Source organism: Mustela nigripes, chromosome 1 (genome assembly GCF_022355385.1).
Source record: "Mustela nigripes isolate SB6536 chromosome 1, MUSNIG.SB6536, whole genome shotgun sequence".
NCBI classification, from domain to species: Eukaryota; Metazoa; Chordata; class Mammalia; order Carnivora; family Mustelidae; genus Mustela; species Mustela nigripes.
In genome coordinates this window covers 257,428,963-257,451,318 of record NC_081557.1, presented here as the reverse complement: position 1 = coordinate 257,451,318, position 22,356 = coordinate 257,428,963, and the positions used below count along the sequence as shown (strand labels likewise).

General features: G+C 34.6%; 1 protein-coding gene across 4 annotated transcripts in view; it reads left to right on the top strand.

The window, feature by feature from the left end:
* The window catches only part of UBA6 (ubiquitin like modifier activating enzyme 6), an 84,065-nt gene extending 67,315 nt beyond the window's left edge, over positions 1-16,750 (top strand). For all 4 annotated transcript variants that reach the window (XM_059384766.1, XM_059384775.1, XM_059384785.1 and 1 more), the window contains 8 exons: positions 588-657; positions 1,789-1,860; positions 5,704-5,821; positions 6,978-7,171; positions 7,969-8,096; positions 11,989-12,076; positions 12,237-12,331; positions 14,483-16,750. In XM_059384766.1, the coding sequence (XP_059240749.1) occupies positions 588-657; positions 1,789-1,860; positions 5,704-5,821; positions 6,978-7,171; positions 7,969-8,096; positions 11,989-12,076; positions 12,237-12,331; positions 14,483-14,618 (901 nt within the window). In that variant the 3' untranslated portion in view covers positions 14,619-16,750. The remainder of the gene's footprint in view (positions 1-587; positions 658-1,788; positions 1,861-5,703; positions 5,822-6,977; positions 7,172-7,968; positions 8,097-11,988; positions 12,077-12,236; positions 12,332-14,482) is intronic.
* The last annotated feature ends 5,606 nt before the right edge of the window (positions 16,751-22,356 follow it).

Genomic DNA, 22,356 nt, shown 5'->3' with positions numbered 1-22,356 from the left:
TTATCTCAAATTAATTTTCAAAGTAGTTAATGTTTAGATGGACATTTTTGTACATTCACACACACACACACCCATACTTATATGTTTGTTTTCCAATTAAACATTCTCCTTCCTATCAACAAATAACTCCCATTTAGTTTTCTTATGTGATATTTATGTTAGGCTTCCAGTCACCTTATCCTGACTGCTTCTCCTGTAAAGCTTACCTTACTTGTGTTTTTAAACAAACTTCATTTGCTTAATTTGAACCTAATGTATGCTTTTTAAAACCAAATTTCTAATTTTTTATGAATTAAAATGAATTTTCTTTCGCTAGTCTAATTTTTCTCCTTTTTGCCACTCCTCTCCCCAGGCAGTCACAATCATTTCCTAAATATCTGTACTTAGAAGGATAAATACCTAATGTTTCTTATAGGTTCTGTAATTTCTTTGTCTAAGCCAGAAGTTCATTGCCTAACTTTTAAATATTCCTGTATCAAAAGTTCTGTGATTACTTTTTTAAACATTTCAAAGGCTGTAGTTTTTGGTGAATTAAACATCTTTGAAACTGTACATTCACACTTTGCCTTACTTTTTAATTTCAAAAGGCACTTCAGTTTTCTTCTGAATGCTGCAAAACTATATGCTGCAGTCTATTGCATTCCACTTACAGAAGAGGTAAGATAACCTTAAAGCTCTAGAAAGTGATACAAAACCAGATAAAAATTCAGTGACCTACCAGCTAATTACATCATCAAAATATGTTTTTATGTTACAAGAATCAGAATTCCGAAAACAGAATGTGAAGGATTTCATAATAATTTTTAAATATTCCTTAGAGATTCTCTTTGTTAACATTTCTTTGATTTATTTAGTGATAATAACTTACATCTTCAGATTTCAAGAAATTTAAAGTGCTATCCCATATCGACATTTCTTAACCCTTATCTTACCTATTTCCTTAGACATCATCTTTATTGACTCACATCTAAATGGTCTAATACAGTTTTAATTGAGAGGCAGACGTGCATTCGTGGTTTTTTTCTTACAAATACAAAATAGAGCCAAATTAATTGCTATCCTTTTAGATAGGCTGAATGGGGAAGTAAGAACCAGAGCCGTAATTAACACTGGCAGTTTTGGACCCAGATAAAAATGCCTACTGTAAATTAATCCTTTTTGGAGTATAATGATAAAATATACTATAAATGTCTGGTAAAATAGTGCCATTCAGTCTGGTATTCTTTTTGTAAAAAGAATAAAAATATTTGTGGCAGTTTTGTGATGAGTGTAGGTGACTTCAAAAGCAGTATGTCTCAGTTTTTCCTAAGCAGCTTAATAATGAATATAGATCTGATAGTCTTGAATTCATCTAGGTTCATCTTGAACCATTTAAATATTTTTCTGCTTCCAAAGGTATGAATTCCATTTACGTACATATTTTATTTATTCAGTATAACTTTGTTCAGGAAACTTTGTAAAACAATGACAAAATAGTCCCTGATCACAGAGCACTCAGTCTGATACAACCAGCCCTTAAACCACTTTTTAAAAAATCTATGGGAAAAACTAAGATTTCAGGTTTGTTGACTAGTAAGTAATTTTTCATATACATCACCCTGCCTCCCACCCTTTATGAATGGTATTTTGTAGAATAAGGGCTAATGTCACAAGTGGATGTGGTCTAAATAGTCTGATGATAAATCATCCAAATAGTTTAGTATGCTAAATGACCTTTTTAGCATTTAGCTTTAGAATTCAGAATTTTTAAAAGTGTTTGTTCATAAAATTACTCTTTAAAAAAAACAGGACTTATCAGCAGATGCCCTCTTGAATATTCTTTCTGAAGTAAAGATTCAAGAATTCAGACCTTCTAACAAGGTATGTTTAGAAATTTATTCACTCAGCAAATAGTTACTGAACTTTTAATTGTATCAGGTCCCATTCTAAACCTGCAGAATCCCACATCGAACACAACAAAAGTCTTGTTCTGATGGAAGTTATAGTCTACTGGGCCAGAGATGGACTGTTGAAAAGAAATGCTATTATATAATATTACACTATGGGCATAGTGCTAAGGACTAAAAATAAAACAAGGAAAAGAAATAAATATGCAGCTGGTGTCATTTTATGTTGGGCTAAAGAGGAAAGCCTCTCTGATATAATACCATTTGGGCAGAAGTCTGAAGGAAGTGATGGAGTGAGCCATGCTATTATGTGGTGAAATAAAAGCAGGAACAAGTTCAGAGAAAGGCCTTGGAAGACTTAGAAGGCCAGAATTTTTCTGAGGGAGAATATGCAAGAAGAATGGTAGATAGTGAGATAAGTGAGATACTTGGGGTTATGATAAGTACTTAATGTTTTATTGTGAGATAAACCAGTATGATTTTAAGCAGAGTACGCAGTCTGGCTTATATTTAGAAGGATGACTGGGGGGGCACCTGGGTGGCTCAGTGGGTTAAGCCACTGCCTTCGGCTCAGGTAATGATCTCAGGGTCCTGGGATCGAGTCCCGCATCGGGCTCTCTGCTCAGCGGGGAGCCTGCTTCCCCTTCTCTCTCTGCCTGCCTCTCTGCCTACTTGTGATCTCTCTCTCTGTCTCTATCAAATAAATAAATAAATAAATGAGCCTGCTTCCCCTTCTCTCTCTGCCTGCCTCTCTGCCTACTTGTGATCTCTCTCTATCAAATAAATAAATGAAAGAAAGAAAGAAAGATGACTGGGGGCACCTGGGTGGCTCAGTCATTAAGCGTCTGCCTTCAGTTCAGGTCATGATCCCCAGGGTACTGGGAACAAGCCCCACATCAGGCTCCCTGCTCTGTGGGAAGCCTGCTTCTGACTTTCTCACTCCCCCTTCCTGTGTTCCCTCTCTCACTGTGTCTCTCCCATCAAATAAAATCCTTTTTAAAAGATTTAAAAATAAAATAACAATAAAAGGATGACTCGTTGTTGCGTTAAGAATGATCATATAGGACACAAGAGGGGAAACTTGGAAAGTTCAGTTATGGGCAAAAGATGGTGGTGTTTTGAATGAAGTAGTAGGTAACAGGTAATTTGTGATAAGGGATTGGATTCTGGTATATGTTGTAATAGTCCTGACAGGATTTGAAAGGGATTAGAGTTGGATTGTAAAAGAAAAAAGATTATTTGCTTAGTTGAAGTAAGAAGCATGCTTAAATACTCCACATGATGAAGACGTGAAGTTAAAGGAAGGAATTTGAACAGAGGGAAAAAAATGTGTGAAATAATTGCTCCAGGGGGTGGGAAAGTTACTTGCTAGAAGATAGAGTACAATTTTGAGACAGCAGTGAGAATCCACTTAATATTAATCCACTTAATGTATTACGCTAAATGTGGCTGGGAAAAAAAGAAATTTAAATGTCTGGGTGCTGCTTTAGAATAGCTGGAAAATTGGATAGAATGAAGGTTGGGGTTTTGCTGGGCAAGTATTGGAAGGAAAAAGAGGTAAGGAGTATTAATAAAGATAGAACATGAAATTTAGGCAGGATAAATAGGAAAGTTTTAAAATATTAAGTATTTTTCTTGTTCACATGCTTATTATATGCCTTTTTCATACACTTTAAAAATCATGTACAAAACAATCTTTTGTTCCCCTTACCCTCTAGCTGTATTGAGAAATATGGAATAATGATTGCTTCCCTATAAAATTCAAGCAGAAGCTGGTGTGTGCAGTCTTCCACTTGCACTGTTATTTTAGGGAAAAGGAAAATTTGTAGCTGTTTGATATTGTACAAGTAAATGGGTGTGCTGAATGAAATGTTCATGACTTGTAGCTTATCAAGAATTAAACAGAAAAGTAAACAGAGTTCTTATATTAAGGAGTTTCCAATTATGGAATGAATAAACCAAGGGAATAGAAGATAGCATAGGGAATACAGTCAGTGATTCTGTACTAGCATTGTATCGTGACAGATGGTAGCTGTACTTGTGAGCATAACATAATTTATGGAGAAATTGAATCACTATGTTGTACACCTGAAAGTAATGTAACATTGTGTATCAACTATATTCAAATATTTTTTTTAAAAGTTTCCTACCACATGTTCCCAGTAGACAGAACTGCTAGACAGAAGCCAAAGAAATATGTATGAATAACTTTACTAATTTTTATTGCTCTTCAGTGTTTTGTGGCCTGAATTGCTTCTTTCTCTATCAGAGTTTTGGGGTAATAAATTAGCCTGAGCAATTTAGCTATGGTTTTAGTTTTAAAATGAATTATGAGTTTTTCACAACTCCCTGAAGCAACTCACACTGAAACTTCAGAGTCTAGCACTGTTAACAGATGCCAAAAATGTCAACTAGACATTCTGGCAGATAAAAGTTTCTGCTTCCTTGACTCTTTACTATTTCTTAAATACTCATAAGAATACTTAATCTGTAAAAACACAAGTTGAATGTGTACTATACAAAGAAGTAGTATTTTTAATTAGTACCCTTGTAGAATGTCAAATAAGTAATTTCTTAAAGATAGGTTACTTAGGGGCACCTGGGTGGCTTACTAGGTTAAACCCTCAGCCTTCGTCCTGGGTAATGAATGATCCCAGAGTCCTAGAATCCAGCCCCGCATCGGGCTCTCTGCTCAGTGAGGCGCCTGCTTCCCCCTCTCTCTGCCTGCCTCTCTGCCTACTTATGATCTCTGTCTGTCAAATAAATAATCTTTAAAAAGATAGGTTACTTAGATGTGCTGCTCTGAGTATGCATCTATGTGAAGGAAGACATATTCTCTAGGAAACAGCTTCTTGTAAGCAATCAATAAATATTTAAAGGATGCCTATCATATATATTTTATGGATTTCTTTGGAGATAGAAAACAGCTCTGTACTAGTTAGAGCTATGCAGTTTGGTTTGAGGTACATTTGTCAGAATTAAAGACTGCTCATTAATATTAATTGTATTCTACTGTGGAATTTTAAAAGAGATCTGTATGAATGCAGATCTTACAAGCTATTCAGTGAATATTTTATTTTACTTTATTTTATTTTTAAAGATTTTATTTATTTATTAATTTGACAGAGACACAGCGAGAGAAGGAACACAAGCAGGGGGAGTGGGAGAGGGGGAAGCAGGCTTCCCGCAGAGCAAGGAGCCCGATGCGGGACTCGATCCCAGGACTCTGGGATCATGACCTGAGCCAGAGGCAGACGCTTAATGATTGAGCCACCCCAGGCGCCCCTCAGTGAATATTTTAACACAAGCAAGTTTGTTTTAAATACATTGAAGTCCTCTCAGTGAACAAGGTAATGATCCCTCTTCTAATTTACATGTCAGTGTGAGGAGATAGATAATAAAACAAATATTTAAATAACAATATTATTTAACAATGGAAGGTGTAAAATAAATTGGACCATAATGATTAATAATGTGTTTAAATTATGGACACCTGGTTGACTCAGTCATTAAGTGTCTGACTCTTAGTCTAGTCTCAGGTCTTGATCTCACCATTGTAAGTTGGAGCCCTGTGTTAGGCTCCACACCCTGATTTAGTGATCTTAAAGCCATTGTTTTCATATCTTTCAATAACTTCATTTTCCTGAATTTTTCTCGTGTATTTCAGTGATTTAAAAACATATGTAAAAAAATAATGATGTGGTTAAACTGGATAAAAGGAATATCTTCTCTGTATGACTGATTTGATAAAACAGGCTAATCAAACTTAGGTACAGGATATGATAACATTAATGAATATATGTCCATGTATTTAAAGGTTGTTCAGACAGATGAAACTGCAAGGAAACCAGAGCATGTTCCTATTAGCAGTGAAGATGAGAGGAATGCTGTTTTCCAACTAGAAAAGGCTATTTCATCTAATAAAGCTACCTCAAGTAAGGGGAAATCTTTATAAAAATGCTTTGACCTGGAGGGAGTTTTTATTTTCAATAAACTCTATACCCAAAAGCTTTGGGGACTAAATAATAACTATTATAATAATAATGATGTTAGTTGATTTCATGATCATATGAAAGTCACTGTTCATCTTTAACTGTGACTAAATTCATTATTTTTTTCACCTTTGCCCTACCCTCAATTGCTGAAATGTAGTCTGCTTTATTGTCATTGTTCTGATCGGTTTAGTCCTTTAGAGTCTACTGTGTGATTCCTTTTTAACTCATGGCCAGCATAATGAGCAAAAAAATGGAGTTCCTATATAGACTAACACTTAGACCCAGTGAAATCACTTTAGAATAAAAAACCATAGACAGAGTTCTTTTGGCTTATTAGTCTCCATAGTTACAGGGAATACAACGTGACCTGTATACATCCTTGTTAAATGGTTTTAAACTGAAGGAAACCAAACTTGGATTCCTTAAAAACAGCACCATTTGATCATTTTTAGACCTGCTTACCATCTTTTATTACATAAATCAGTAGTTTCCAGACTTTCGGGATATTTATGCACAAACCAGTAAAATTCAGGAAAAAAAGAACCTAGGTTAACCAACTATTTATTTTGTAAATAAAATATATGTTAATTTAAGCATTACAATTCTTTAAAAATTTCCATTTCTGACTTTCTCATTTCATAACATATGAAACTACACCTATCTACAGAATGATTTTTGAGAACCACTAATCTAGAAATATTTCAAATAGATACATACTTTTATTAGACTAACTGAGCCTGTACTTAGTTATCAGAGGCAAAATGTTTCAGACTATTTATGGAATCAACTTTAGAACACTACCCAACATTAACATTTTTTATTCATAAAGAGTTTAATAGCAGAGGTGGTACATAGCTTTCTTGTTTTCTGTGTTTTAGAAAGAATTTTTTAATATAGAAACTTCTCTGATTTAGTGATTTCAGAACCATCATTTTCATATCCTTCAATAACTTCATTTTCCTGGATTTTTCTAATATATTTCAGTCATTTAAAAACATAAAGGAATATTTAAGAGTAATGAATCCACATTGCTTTTTACCTAATAAAATCTTTACAAATTATTACAAAACTTTATTTTTCTGGTTGTTATGATCAGGTGATCTTCAGATGGCAGTGCTTTCATTTGAAAAAGATGATGATCATAATGGACACATAGATTTCATTACAGCTGCATCAAACCTTCGTGCCAAAATGTATAGCATTGAACCAGCTGACCGTTTCAAAACGAAACGCATAGCTGGTAAAATTATACCTGCTATTGCAACATCTACTGCTGCAGTTTCTGGCTTGGTGAGTTTATTTTTCTTTGAATGGAAATACTTCTTTTTCATTTATGTCTTACCTGTTTTCCCCATTGTAACAACCTAGCAAGTCCCGTAGAGGTCTTAGAGAAGGAGAGATCCATATTGATTTTAAATTTCAAGAAATTTCTGAAGATTTGGTAATTCACATATTGAATTTTTACAGCTATATAGATATTTTAACTTAAAAATTAACCTGTGTGAAGGCAGAGTACAATTTTTCAATCCTTTACAATTTTTACAATCCTTTTAGTCATTCTTGTATCCTCCATTGAAAGCAGATACTGTATTTTTCTTGAATAAGATGAACTGCTCGAATGGTTGCTCTTTGATTGTATTAGATTTTAGTTCTTTGGCTTAAAAAATATAATTCCTGTTAGTGATTAATATTTCTTACAATTTAATATTTTCTTAATGATTCAAAACCTTTAGGCTGACTCTAGCTGTTTTGCTGTACTGTAGTGTTATAGTTGGAAGCTGTGTAATTATCTGCCCTTATATTAAGTGATTTTAGACTGTTGTATTTCTTGAATTCTGGTATCTTTCAAAACAGGAAGATTACATGATCAAAATAATTTTTTAAGTAACTTTGCTCACCCCATGTAGAACAGGTGAAAAGTTTGAAAGTATAAGATATGCTAAAAGTGGACAGGTTTATACAAAATTCCTATTATATCAATCCATTAGCTGCTTTTATTCTTTATAAAGAAATGCTTGAGAACAATTTAGAAAAGTCATGAATAGGTTTAGGCTCCTTATATAATCAGATCACCTTCTTTTATCTAGGTTGCATTGGAGATGATCAAAGTAGCTGGTGACTATCCATTTGAAGCTTACAAAAATTGTTTCCTTAACTTAGCCATTCCAATTATAGTGTTTACAGAGACATCTGAAGTAAAAAGAACTGAAATCAGGTATGTGTGAAGTTCTTTTTCTCTTGCATAATGAAAATGAAATAAAATTTTTACCTTCTTAAAGGAAAAAATTGTAGTTTCACCTCTCCCTTTCATATATATATGAAGTGATCCTTGCCATCACTTCAAGACTATCACTTCAATCCCATCTTCACGAAGCATCTTTTTTTAATTAATTGACAAATTAAATTTAATTAATTAAAATAATTAATAGGCATTAGGTTAGTTTCAAGTGTGCAACACAATGATTAAGTACCTGTATGTACTACGAAATGATACAACGGTAAAGCCAGTTAACATCATTACCATACATAGTTAGCTTCTTTTTTTCTTTATAATAAATTCTTTTAAGATCTGCTCTCTTAGCAACTTTTAACTGTGCAGTATAGTATTATGAACTGTAGTCACCATGCTGCATATTACATACTCATGATTAATTTTATAAACTGGAAGCTTGTACTATTTGACTCTTTTCACCCATTTTGCTTACTCCCCAGCCCCACTTCTGGCAGTTACCAATCTGTTGTCTGTATCTGTGAGCTCAGTTTCAGGGGTTTTTCTTTTTTTTAAGATTCCACATACAAGTGAGATCATACAGTTATTTATCTTTTTCTTTAACTTATTTCACTTGGCATAATGCTAACATTGTTCCAAATAACAAGATTTCTTCTTTTGTGGCCGAATTGTGTGTGTGTGTGTGTGTGTGTATCACGTTTTCTTTATCCATTCACCCATTGATGGACACTTACTTACGTTTTTTCTGTATCAGTATCTTAGCTACTGTAAATAATGCTTCAGTGAACATGGGGGTACTGATATGTTTTGGAATTATTTCTTTCATTTTCTTTGGATAAATACCCAGAAGTAGAATTGCTGGATTGTATGGTAATTCTGTTTTTAATATTTTAAGGAACCTCTGTACTATTGCCAACACTTACTATTTCTTTACTACTAGCTGTACTAGCAAGTGTTAGGTGATACCTCATTATGGTTTTGATTTGCATTTCCCTGATGTTTAGTGATGTTGAGCACCTTTTCGTGTGCCTGTTGGCCATCTGTATATCTCCAAGTTCCTTATATATTTTGGATACTCACCCGTTATCAGATACATGATTTTCAAATATTTATTTCCATTCCATAGGTTGCCTTTTTTTATTTTAATTCAGACAGTTCATTACTTCTGGCATTGCAGGTAACATGTGCTTCATGTTTGCATCATTTTCTCTTGCTCTCTAAGTCCCCTGGGGATAATGCAGAGGAACCAGGTTGATAGTGCACATACAATAGATCTGACAGATCTGTGTCACAGCTAAGGGATACTGAGCTTAAGAACACACCAATTTTATACAAAGACTGCTGGCAAATCTGAGCAGTTGCTGTCCAGCAGACAGGTCTTATCTTTCATATGTTGCACAGGAATCAAAACTGGCTCCTGGCCTTTAGGGAGTTACTATTTCATCATTTAGGGCTGTTTATTCTGAAAACATCTTTGAAAAGGTATTTCTATTTTTAGTTTGGTTTTTTTTTTTTGGTTTGTTTTTCTTTCTTCCTTCCTGTCTTTTTTAAGATTTTATTTCTTTGTAGGGCTCCTGGGTGGCTCAGTGGGTTAAGCCTCTGCCTTCGACTCAGGTCATGATCCCAGGGTTCTGAGATCGAGCCCTACATCAGGCTCTCTGTTCAGTGGGGAGCCTGCTTCCTCCTCTCTCTCTGCCTGCCTCTCTCCCTACTTGAGATCTCTCTCTCTATCAAATAAATAAACAAAATCTTTAATAAAAAAAAAAAAAGATCTTATTTCTTTGCAAGAGAGAGAGAGAGCATGAGCCAAGCACTTGGATGGCTCAGTTGTTAAGTGTCTGCCTTGAGCACATGTCATGATCCCAGAGTCCTGGAATCAAGCTTCACATTGGGCTCCCTGCTGAGTGGGAAGTCTGCTTCTCTCTCTCCCATTCCCCCTGCTTGTGTTCCTGCTCTGGCTATCTCTCTCTCTCTGTGAAAGTAATAAATAAAATCTTTAAAAAGAGAGAGAGAGAGAGGGGGCGCCTGGGTGGCTCAGAGGGTTAAGCCTCTGCCTTTGGCTCAGGTCATGATATCAGGGCCCTGGGATCGAGTCCCACATCGGGCTCTCTGCTCAGCAGGGAGCCTGCTTCCTCCTCTCTCTCTCTCTGCCTGCCTCTCTACCTGCTTGTGATCTCTGTCTGTCAAATAAATAAATAAAATCTTTAAAAAAAAATAAAAAGTAAAAAATTTAAAAGAGAGAGCATGAGCCAGGGGATGGGGCAGAGAAGCAGACTCCACACTGGACAGGGAACCCTATATGGGACTCAATCCCAGGACCCTGGGATCATGACCTAAGCTAAAGGCAGCTGCTTAACCAATTGAGCCACCCAGGCACCCTGAAAAGATATTTCTAGATAAAAGTTGTCATATGACATATAGAAATGTCATGAAAAATTGCCTCCTAATAGTGAGTGCAAGAAGCCTGGATCACTAGGAACTTTATAAAACAAATGAAACACCCCTGGTTTGCCTAGTTCTAGATTTCTTCTATACAAGATTATTAGTTTGTACAGTTAACCACTGTTCATTTTTATCTGCCCTTTTTTTTTAAGATTTTATTTATTTATTTGACAGAGAGGGGGGCAATCTGGGGAAACGGGAGAGGGAGAAGTAAGATCCCTACTGAGCAGGGAGCTGGATGTGGGGCTTGATTCCAGGACCCTGGGACCATGACCTGACTCAAAGGCAGATGTCTAACTGACTGAGCCACCCAGACGCCCCTTGTCTGCTTTTCCATTTTGTTGATGGTTTCCTTTGCTATGCAGAAGCTCTTTAGTTTGATGTAGTCCCATTTGTCTACTTTTACTTTTGGTGCCAAATGTGAAAAAACTGTCACCAAGACTGACATCAAGAGGCTTATTACCACCTTTTGTTTTCTTCTAGGAGCTTTACAGTTTCAGGTCTTATATGCAGGTCTTTAATCTATTTTGAGTTAATTATTTTTTAAGATTTTATTTTTAAGTAATCTCTACACCCAGTGTAGGGCTCAAACTTAGAACCCCAAGATCAAGAGTCATTTGCTCTACCAACTAAGCTAGCCAGGAACCCCTTGAGTTAATTTTTGTATAGTGTAAGATAGTGGTCCAATTCTATACTTTTGCTTTGTGATAGCATTTCTGACTAAACTAGCTATAGAACTCTCACAGCATTTAATCTGCCACATAATTTAGCATTGTACTTTCTTACGGTTTTATCTGTTATCCTAATTCAGTTGAGTTAGAAGGCATTATAACGTCTGACTAATGTTATGAGATTGAGAATCTGGTTCCAGAAATTATGTGACAGAGCAAAACAGTTCCCCTGGACCTCCATTTTTCACTTTTAAATTGACAACCACCAAAAATTTAAAAATACCTATCTTGGCAAGAGTGAAACAGCACTCTCCTCATACCTCAGTACTCATAGGAGTATAGAATAGTATAATCCATAACAGAAATATAGTGTAATATTTCAGATTTGCAGACACATTTGTACTCATCTCAAATGATATATTTATAAAGATATTCATTCTGGCATTGTTTATCATAGCCAAAGATTGGAACAACCCAGCTGTTCAGTAATAGAGAACTAGAACATCCGCAGAGTGAAACCCATGTAGCTATTAGAGAACTCTTACTAAGACATGCTGGTTTATTGTGAGAGACTGGAAGGATCAATAAGGTGTACAGATAAAAGTGGTTACCTCATATAGTGTAATGGAGAAATAAGTTGTATTTTTCTTTTTCCCCTATGTTATTATGTAGCTAAATCACAAATAATGGACCTCTGGGGCTTTTTATTACTACTAAAGAGAAAAATACTAAAATGTTTTGTTTTGAATATTTTTCTACAACAGAAATGGAATATCATTTACAATTTGGGACAGATGGACTATACATGGTAAAGAAGACTTCACCCTCTTGGATTTCATTAATGCAGTCAAAGTGAGACATTTATTTACTTAGTTCATCAGTTGGAGGTTTTTATAAATCATATTTAGCAGAAATTTGTCTGCTGTGTTTTTACTGGTTGTAAAACATTGTCACCCAGCCTTTTATATCTGGACATAGCTTTGATTGTTTCTCTTTGGGCATTTACTTTTAGGAGAAGTATGGAATTGAACCAACGATGGTGGTACAGGGAGTCAAAATGCTCTATGTTCCCATAATGCCAGGTCATGCAAAAAGATTGAAGTTAACGTAAGTATTGAACTTTATATCAGAAGATTCACAAGGATTAAAACATAAGGTGGATGCACACTGGGAAATCAAATGGATTGACCTCTGCTAATTTAACCAGTTTGTTAATAGCGCTGTCTCCTAAAAATCAGGATCTTTGTTGATAGCATCAGTGTTACAACCATGAGCAGTAAGTCAGATGATGCATGTTACCTTGTATTAAATAAATAAAAGCTAGGATAAAAATATTTGTCATATGAATCTCTGCATGATAGGTGCTTTAACATATGCACATTTTAACTATGATTATCAATGAGATTAATCCCTTTTAATTACTATAATCCAGGCTTAATGATCTATACTTTAAAAAAAACAAAATTGCTATTACATAAAATAAGGCACTAATTTATCTTATATTATTGTCATTAGGATCCCTGAGTATGTCTTGGATGCATAAATAATGGTATTTCCTATATAGTACATAGATGAGAGTGAAATGTGCAGTCCTGAAGCATACTGATTAGTGGAATTTAAAATTTGTTGCGAGTAATTCACAATAGTGCTTTATAACTTGGCCAGTATTTGGAATCTCCAGCATGATATACTTTGTGAATGGTATTTTTCATTTACCAGATATTTACTAAGTACCCACTAAGTGGCTGGATGAGCTTGGCTTCAGAAAGATCTGGATTCACATGTCCAGCTACTTCTTTTGTCACATTGAGTAGCTTATTGAACTTTTTTGAAACTCAGTTTTCTGTCCACAAATAGGAATGATTGTGCCCATAACTATTGAGCATTAAAATAATAGTAAAGATTAGTAGTATAATTGCAACTGAGAGGTAGCCCATAAATATTAATCCTATTGATATTTTTCATGATACATCTTTATCAAGTAACCTGTACCCTCAAGGAATTCACAGTCTCTTGTGACAAAGGGACATGTTAATCATTAAAATGTAATTGAATAATTAATATAATAAAGGTTTTTACAGACTACCTTAGGCACTATTAACTCAGACCTTCCCTGTAGGTAGATTTCATTTGAGCTGCCTTTGAAAAAGGGTATCAGGCAAAACCAACAGTTTATGCAAAAGCATACAGCTAACAATGAGCACGCATGATCTGTTTGGGAAATCAGTATTTTGGAAGAACTTAAGAATGAGGTGATAAGAATAAATGGTAGAAAGAATAACAAGTTATAAATGGGACGAATTTCTTTGTAAAATGGGAAGAGCTATTATTGAGGTTTAAATAAATCACATAGTTCAGAGCCTGCCATGAGATAGGTACATGGCATATGATATATAACATTATTAGGCAAGAAAGTAAAATCACATTTACATTTTAGAAGGATCTTGGCAGCAGAGTAGATTGGAGGTAGGAGGCAGTGGGCTCAAGGCTAATCTACTAATCTAAGGATATACAGATAATAACTTGATTTAAGGCAGTTTCAATGACAGGGATGCCTGGGTGGCTTAGTCTGTTAAGTATCTGCCTTCAGCTCAGGTCATGATCCCAGGGTTTTGGGATCAAGTCCCACATCAGGCTCCCTGCCCAGCAGAGTCTACTTCTCCCTCCTGCCTACCACTCCCCCTGCTTGTGCCCTCTCTTGCTCGCTCTCTGTCTCTCTCTCTGGCAAATAAAATAAAATCTTAAAAAAAAAAAAAGACCGTATCAGTGACAATAGCAACAGCAAAGTGGTTTTTTAGTGAATGGGATATAAGAGAAAGGTAAAACTTAATGTCTTTCACTGTGATTAGCTTGTATTTGAAGATTTCAATCTAGTTTGCTTTTTACTCTTTACATAGAAATGCTTGAGAAGAATTTATGATGCCTCCACACTTTAGGGAATATGAGGAGTATCTGTTTTTAAAAAACATTGCTTACATTTTGGATTTGTGGGTGGGGATTGTCTTTTAACAAATGGTCTGTATCCTTTACCAATACTATTAGTAGTCTAGACTGATTCACTGTTAGATAAATGAATGTCTTGAGTTTAGAGATTTTAGTAAAGAAAAATTATAATATATGAAAGCAGGTGGATTATTAGATTTAAAAATAAATATAAAGTCTAGGCACACAGGTCTGGAATCTCTGGGCAACATTAAACAGCAAATCTCTCATTTTATAGAATTTACCAAATTATTTGTCGTTGATTATCTTTCTTAGAATGCATAAACTTGTGAAACCTTCTACTGAAAAGAAATATGTGGATCTTACTGTATCATTTGCTCCAGACACTGATGGAGATGAAGATTTGCCTGGACCTCCAGTAAGATACTATTTTAGTCATGACACTGATTAACAGAAGTTGTCGTAAATTTACTCCGGGACTACTTGATTTTGGAAAGATTGCATTTAATTCAGGAATCAATTCATAATACTATGGATTTCTCTCTGATGAAGCTTTAATTTAAGGGAAACATCAGTAGAAAACTACAGTGAAGAATTTTAAAGCATTTTGGAATATAATCTGTACTTATCTAGTGCTTCATATGTAGATATGATCACAAGCAATTTTGAACTGGACTGACGTTTTATAATGCTTAGAAAAAATGTGTGTATTAACATCTCTGGATAAGAAAAAGGAAAAAAGTATGTATCCATCACCAGAAGAGATAAAAGATCAAGAAATTGAAAGTAACAAATGCAACTATCCAAAAAGTTTAATCTTTTGTGAATTTTGTTGTTCACTATTTGAGACCCAATTTTTCTACACAAGTAGTGTTTGGCACCCCGCACCTCTTAAAATTAGGCTTTTGAGTTTAACACCATTGAGAAGAGGAGAGATGGTAGCAGTAAATGAAGAGCAGCCATTTTAAATTGTACATACAGTTACAGTTTACTGTCCTGCTAATTTAACTGGCGTTTGTTAATATCACTATCTCCCAAAAATCAGGATCTCTGTTGATAGCATCAGTGTTGTAACCCATGAGCAGTAGGTCAGATGACACATGTTAACTTGTATTAAATGTTAACAGTATTATATGAACTCTGACAGCCTTCTTAGAGGATCCATGAATGTGAACAGCTAAATGTGGCTAATCATTTGATTCTTCAATATGCCTTCTAATGTAGCTGTTTTATTTATTCGGAACTCTAAACCTGATTGTCATAGTATATAAGACTAAAAGGTTTTGTAAAGGGAGTGTCCTTAGAAGTAGATGAGAACTAGAAATTAAAAGAAATCATTACTAGTTGAGTCTTGATTTTTTTTCTTCCAGCAACCTAATGGATAGAAAAATAAAATTATTTTAAAGGGAAACATTTATTTTATTCTGCATTCCCAGAAAGGGAGTTGACAAAGATAAAAATTTATTTTTTTAGGTCTTTATTGATAGAAACTGTTTTCTGGTAGGAAATATTACAGAAAATTCATACAAATGCTTTCATTAAAATGATGTAAAATGTACTCAACACTGTAAATTTGGTAAAAACAGCAAGTATTTTATTTCTAAGGCTGTCATGCATTCTAAAGCTACTGGCATTTTGTAACCACAGGAAGTCACTTCCTTCTAGCTGCTTTTAGTCTGATCTGTTGAGGCCATTAGTAGGTACTTTGATAAACTCAAGACTAGATTTACATCAGTATTACTCCTGTTTTGGTATCTTTTTATACTCCCTACTTAACTTCCCTTTTATTTCATTTATAAATAGTTGAAATTACTTTGTCAACCAACTGTATTGTTTCATTCTTTTGTAAAAGTATAATCCAATTGGGAAAATTCTATTTGGGATTGGAAGGTGAATTTGTATGAATAAAAAAAAAAAAAAGATACTCTGCATTGGAGGCAAGGATAGATGGACGGGATGAACTTAAAGGAAATGGATACTCTTGAAATAAGTAATGTTTATTCAGGTATAATGTTTAAAATTACTTAAAATTGAATTCAGGAACATCAGGGTTCTCTGTCTTGGAACTCTTGATGCTAGCAATAATAAAAGGACTTTTCTGTAAGAAGCCTTTTCCCCATTTTCACTTTGCTTTGTACAATAGTAACTGATGTTTTCCAGGTACCCATTCAGTAACCCTCAACTATGATCTAATAGCTTGCTTATATTTTATCTAAGTCTCCATACCTTTTCAGAAGTAAATTTGGAACCATGCTATCAGTTCTTATTTATAGTGATCTGTGCTTCAATAGACAAAACCAACAAGGATTAACTTTATTTTGACATTACACCTGAAACCATTTTATCATTGCCTTTTTTTCCCCCAGTAGGTAATGGTAATTGCCATTAATAATCTCTGTTCAGTTCTACTAAGCTTGAAAGCCAGGTGTGAAGTTAATGACGGTTTTTTTTTTCATTATGTTTTATTTCTGTACCATGAGATCACTTTTGGTGAAAATACTAGGTGCAAAAATTATTTGATTTTGTATGGTACCACTGAGTGATTTTTTACTTATTAAAAATAAATTAAGAAATTTGACAGTATCTTTGTAAATCCTATTCCATGGTTGACTCCAGAGATTCCAACTTTGCTGTTCATTTTGTGGGTAATGTTTCTTTGGTGTTTTCTGATTTTCAAGTTTTGCAATCATGCAGATGTAACAGTCACTGAGGATAGAGGAACATTACTTAAAAGTGCTTCTGGAAATTCTGTTAAAACAATTGAAAAATGGTGACTGTGTAAAACCATATATATTTGGGGGAGGGTATTTTTTTTAATTTTATTTTCAGGCTTCACATCCAGTGTGGGGCTTGAACTCAAAACTCTGAGACCAAGAGTCACATGCTATACCGACTGAGCCAACCAGGCACCCTTAAAGTATAATCCTTTTTAGAGTCAAAACTTTGTTGACATTTGTCAGTAATTTCCTCTAAATTGTCCCAAAGCTAGAACTTAGAAATAGATATATGTCTTCATTTTTATTTTTTGTCTATTATAACACTACCTGGTGCTGCCAGTGACAAGGCATAAAAGTCAGCAATGTTTAGAGTCCACTTTTTTAATAATTTATAATTAGTAAAATGAAGACAGAAAATGATTCTTCTGAGATCTTAAGGAGAAATCTTTTTTTTTTTTTTAAGATTTTATTTATTTATTTGACAGACAGAGATCACAAGTAGGCAGAGAGAGAGAGAGAGGAAGAAGCAGGCTCTCCACGGCGCATTCAGCCCAATGCGAGGCTCGATCCCAGGAACCTGGGATCATGACCTGAGCTAAAGGCAAAGGCTTTAACCCACTGAGCCACCCAGGCGCCCCAAGGAGAAATCTCTTGACCTAATAGTTCAATTTTAATGAACAAAAATTAAAATGACAAAAATTCATTGTGATTGTAAGTAAATAATCATTTTATATACAGTCAGTAGGTATGGGTTTAACTATTTTATTTTCAACAAATCCAAACCGAAGTGAGGAAGTTGAAATAATGGGGATTAGAGTAATTAATAGGTAATTTTTAGTGTTCTTTTTTATCTTGCCATCTCTTAACTTTGTTTTTTTAACTTGAGAAATATATATATACAAGAGTATATAGAATATAAATACACAGTTTAAGAATTAATTTTAAAGTAAGGGTTGTATAACCACCTGTCAAATTAATAGAACATTGGCAGCAGCCCAGAAATGTACCTTGTAGTCCCTTCTCAGTCGCCACCAGCTTCCCTACATATATTCTCTAACTTTTGTGATAATTCTTTGTTTTTATTTATAATGTTAACCACCTGTCATGTACTTTACTAATATAGTTTACTTTTTGTTGGTTTCTGAACTTGATGTAAATGGAATCAGACTGTATTTTTGTGTGTGTGTGTGCCTGCTGCTTTCTTCAACATGAGAATCATCTGTATTGCTCATAGTCACACTTTATCCATCATTATATAGTTTACTTTTACATTAATATACCACAACTTATTTATTCATTGTATTGACTATGGGATGTTTTTATTTTGGGGCAATCACAGTTCTTCATTGAACATATTGTATGTATTTCCTAATGCAACTGAGGTAATATACCTAGGAATGGAATTACTTGGTCGTAGGTATTCACATCTTTAATTTTACTGGACAATAACAGAGAACTGCCTTAGCTTTAGAGATAGCCTGTATGTCCACACCTTGCTTGACACTGGTTTTAACAGATTTTTTTTTTTTTAATTCTGTGAATCTGGTGCACATGCAGTTGTATGTCATTGAAGTTTTACTCTGTATTTCCCTAACTGCAAGATACTGAGTGAAATTGAGCACCTTTTTCTAAGTTTTTTGGCCACTTATACTTTATTTTTTTTGCAAAGTGTCTTCTCAGTTGTTTTTCCCCTTTTTCTATTGTGTTAGTCTTTAGTCTTTTTCCTCGTTGCTTTATAAATCCTGTTTTTAGTTAGCTATACATTTCCAAATACCTTCTCCCGTTCTGACTTCCCCTTTCCCCTCTTTATGATGTTCTTTGCTAAAAAGAGTTTCTCAATAGTTAGGTGCTAAAAGAGGTATCACTCTTGTTTTAAGGTTAGTGTATTTTGTGAGTTGCCTAAAATATTGTACTCTATCCAAGGTCATGAATGTACTTACCTATATATTGTCTTCTAAAGGCGTTAGCTTTGCCTTTCACATTTTCAGTTTTCAGTTCATGAGGAATTAATTTTGTGTATGCTTGGAAGTGCCTCACCACTATTTATTAAATTATGAAATATGTCCTTTTACTGAAGTATGTTCTTTTTTGCATTGCCACTCTTCTACATTACCGCCAAAGTCATATATCTATTTATGTTTTTATCTCTGAATTTTTGTTTCTTTTTCCTATCCCTGTACTAGTCTGGTATTTTCATCACTGTAACTGATGTATTGTTTTTTATATTGGGCAGAACAAGTCCTCCCAACTTACTGTTCTATAAGAGTATCTTGGTTATTCTTAGCCCATTGTGTTTTCAGTTCTCCAGTTTCTAATTAAAAATATGCAAATTTTGTCACTCTTGCAGTTTCCAGTTATCTTGCTAAAATTTTTAATCTTTTATTTACCTGGACATGAAAAGCATTATTTTATTATGTGTGTTTAATCCCAAATCTGGAACTCTCCTGTGGGCCTCTTTTTATTTTTCTTTTGTTTGGGCTAATCATTATCTTACATTATTTCTAAACATAGAGTTTAGATTTTAGGTGTTCTTTTTAACCCAGTCTGATGAACTCTACCTTTTAACTGAAACACCTAGGCCATGTACATTTAATGTAATTGCTGATGTATTTAGGTTTAGTTCTGACATTTTATTTTATGGGATTTGGTTTGATTTTCTTGGTTTTCTTTTGTTTTTTGTTTTGTTTGTGTTTGTTTTTGTTTAGCCAGTTCTATGATTCTTTGTCTCTATTTTCTGGCCTTTTAAAAAATTTTTTTATAGTTTTTTTTTTGTTCCATATGCACCGATTACTAATATTACATCTTAACTCTAGATACCCTTTCATATTCTGGAACTTTGCAAACTGCATTTCTGTTTTGCCATTTGGCTTCCTTTATGTTCCATAAATAGATGGCACTAAGAGGAGGACTGGGAAGCTGGCACAAGGGAAAAGAGATTTTTACCCTTGCCATTTGCTTCCTGACATTGTCAGCATCACCTCAATAGAGGCTTTTTCTCTATAGAGGTTCTTTTTCTCAATAGAGGTTCTTGGGCTCTAGCTTTTCTCTGGCACTCAGCAGGGTATCTCTTCTAGGTTTCCAGGTTCTGATAAGGTCACCCTCTTCCCTTTAATAGCTGTGTCCCTTGCTGCTATTTTCCCAAACCTGTTTAACCAATTCTTTATGTTAAACTCTTTCTTAATATACATGATATGGTTTCTCTTTTCCTAAGCTATACACATTTTTTTTCTCTTTTCTAGTTCAGTGCCTTTTGTCTTTTGACGATTACCCTGTATTACAGTTTGCACATTCGGGTTAAACCAGATGAAATTTTAATTATTATCTTTACTTTGGTGATGACAGTTTTCAAAAGTGGCCACAACAATATTTCCAGTCTCACATGCTCTTCTAGAATCTTGCAACCTCCTCAAACCCTCATAAGAGACCGTCGTCTATTTTCACTCTCCTTTGAACCTGAACAAGAATTTATGATTGCCCTAACTAATACAACCAAATGCCTCATACGTAACTACAATTTTTCAGGTTAGGTCACAGAAGGCTATATGGCTTCTGCTTTGCGCTCTCCCTCATGGAAAGCTCACCCTTGGATTCTAGACCTCATGTCACAAGGAAGCCTAAAGTAACCCACATGAAGAAACTGAGGTCCCCAACCTGCAGCCAACATCAGGTGTCTAACATGATTAAGCACGTTCAGCTGATTCCAACTCCCAAGCTTAATGGAGCATAGACAGACCATCCTTTCTGTCCTGCCAAATTCTTGACCCATAGAATCCATGAGCATGCATGGTTTATGTTAGTAAATTTGGGGGATTATTTGTTACACAGTTGTTGTTATAATAACTACTCTAATTCCTAGTTTGGCTAGGAATGATCATGTATTTTATTTCTGTTACTACTTTAATTTTGTTTTCATTTACATAAATGTCTTTTAATTGTGTTATTTTGTTTATGAAGTCAATGTTTGTATTTACCCATATACATATTTCACCTTCTTTGCTCTTTATTCTTCTTTTGTATCTCAGGCTTACCATCTGGGCTGAATTTCTTCCTACCTGAAATGCTTTAGAATTTCACTTCGTGGAAGTACACTGGTTGCATACTTGCTTATGATTTCTTTGTCTGAAAATAAATTTGCCCTCATTCTGCAAAGATACTTTTGCTGAATGTAAAATTTTAATTTGGCTTTCATTATCTTTCACTGGAGATATTTATCTATTCTATTTAAACTTCCCCTGTTGCTATTGAGTCAATCATCAGGCAAATTAAACATTGCAGCTTTAAAAGAAATACCTATCTGCTTTCATTTTACAAAGTTTAATTATTATATGTCTAGATATGGATTTCTTTTATCAATCTTGTTTGGGATTTATTCAGCTCTTTGAATCTAGATTTGGGTTTTTGTTAATTCTAAGAAAGTCTCGGTACTTCTCCTTCGTATATTGCCTCTTTAACCATTCTCTTCTGTGGGGAATTCTCATTAAACACAGAGGACTTGGGGCACCTTAGTGGCCCAGTGGGTTAAGCCTCTGCCTTCAGTGCAGGCATGATCTCAGGGTCCTGGGATCGAGCCCCACATCGGGCTCTCTGCTCAGTGGAGAGCCTGCTCCCCCTCTCTCTCTGCCTGCTTTTGATACCTCTCTCTCTCTCTCTCTCTCTCCCTTTCTCTGTTAAATAAATAAATAAAATATTTTTAAAAACACAAGAGGACTTATTCTGCCTTCTGTGTTTAAAACCCTCTTTTCTGAATTGGCCAGTTCTTTTTGTCTCTTCATGCTTTATTTCTGCATCATTTCTTCTGCCCATATTCTAGTTTACTTCATCTATTTTTTTATGTTACGGCCATCTGTTTTGCATTTTTAATTTTGGCTGTATTTTTCAGTCCTTGAAGTTCTGTTTAGTTCTTAAAAAAAAAAAAAAAAAAAAACCTGCTAGATTACCTTTTATAGTTTTCTATCTCCTGCAGAACTTTTCTAATGTCTATTATTTAAACTGTAGGGGCATCTTATGGTCTTTGTCTGCCAGTTTCAATTTCTGCAGTTTTTGTGGCTCTTTTTCTGTTGTTTGTCCCAGCTCACTTTGTTGGTGGTCCTCTTTTAGATTCTCTCCTTGGCCAGACCCTCAAGTGTTTCTGTGTCCCTCATCCATTCTTTTTCACTTTATTGCTGTGAACGACATTGCCTCATCATCTTCAGGAGTCTGTTTTTTTTAAGTATTCTATATTAAGCCCTTTATTCTCATAAAATGCAAGAATTTACCCTTAATATTTTAAGATTGTTGCAGTTTGGAGTTCTTCAGTCTCTTATTTATCAATATTTGGACTTAATCGTAAGGCCCTTTAGAATATAAGACAGATTTGATAGATCTTTTGTAATCTTTGCATCAGTGAGTCACTTGATATCACAGTAGATTTTAAAGAAATAGTTCACATACTTGATGTATAGAACAGACTTTTTTGTATATGATAAAAAGGCA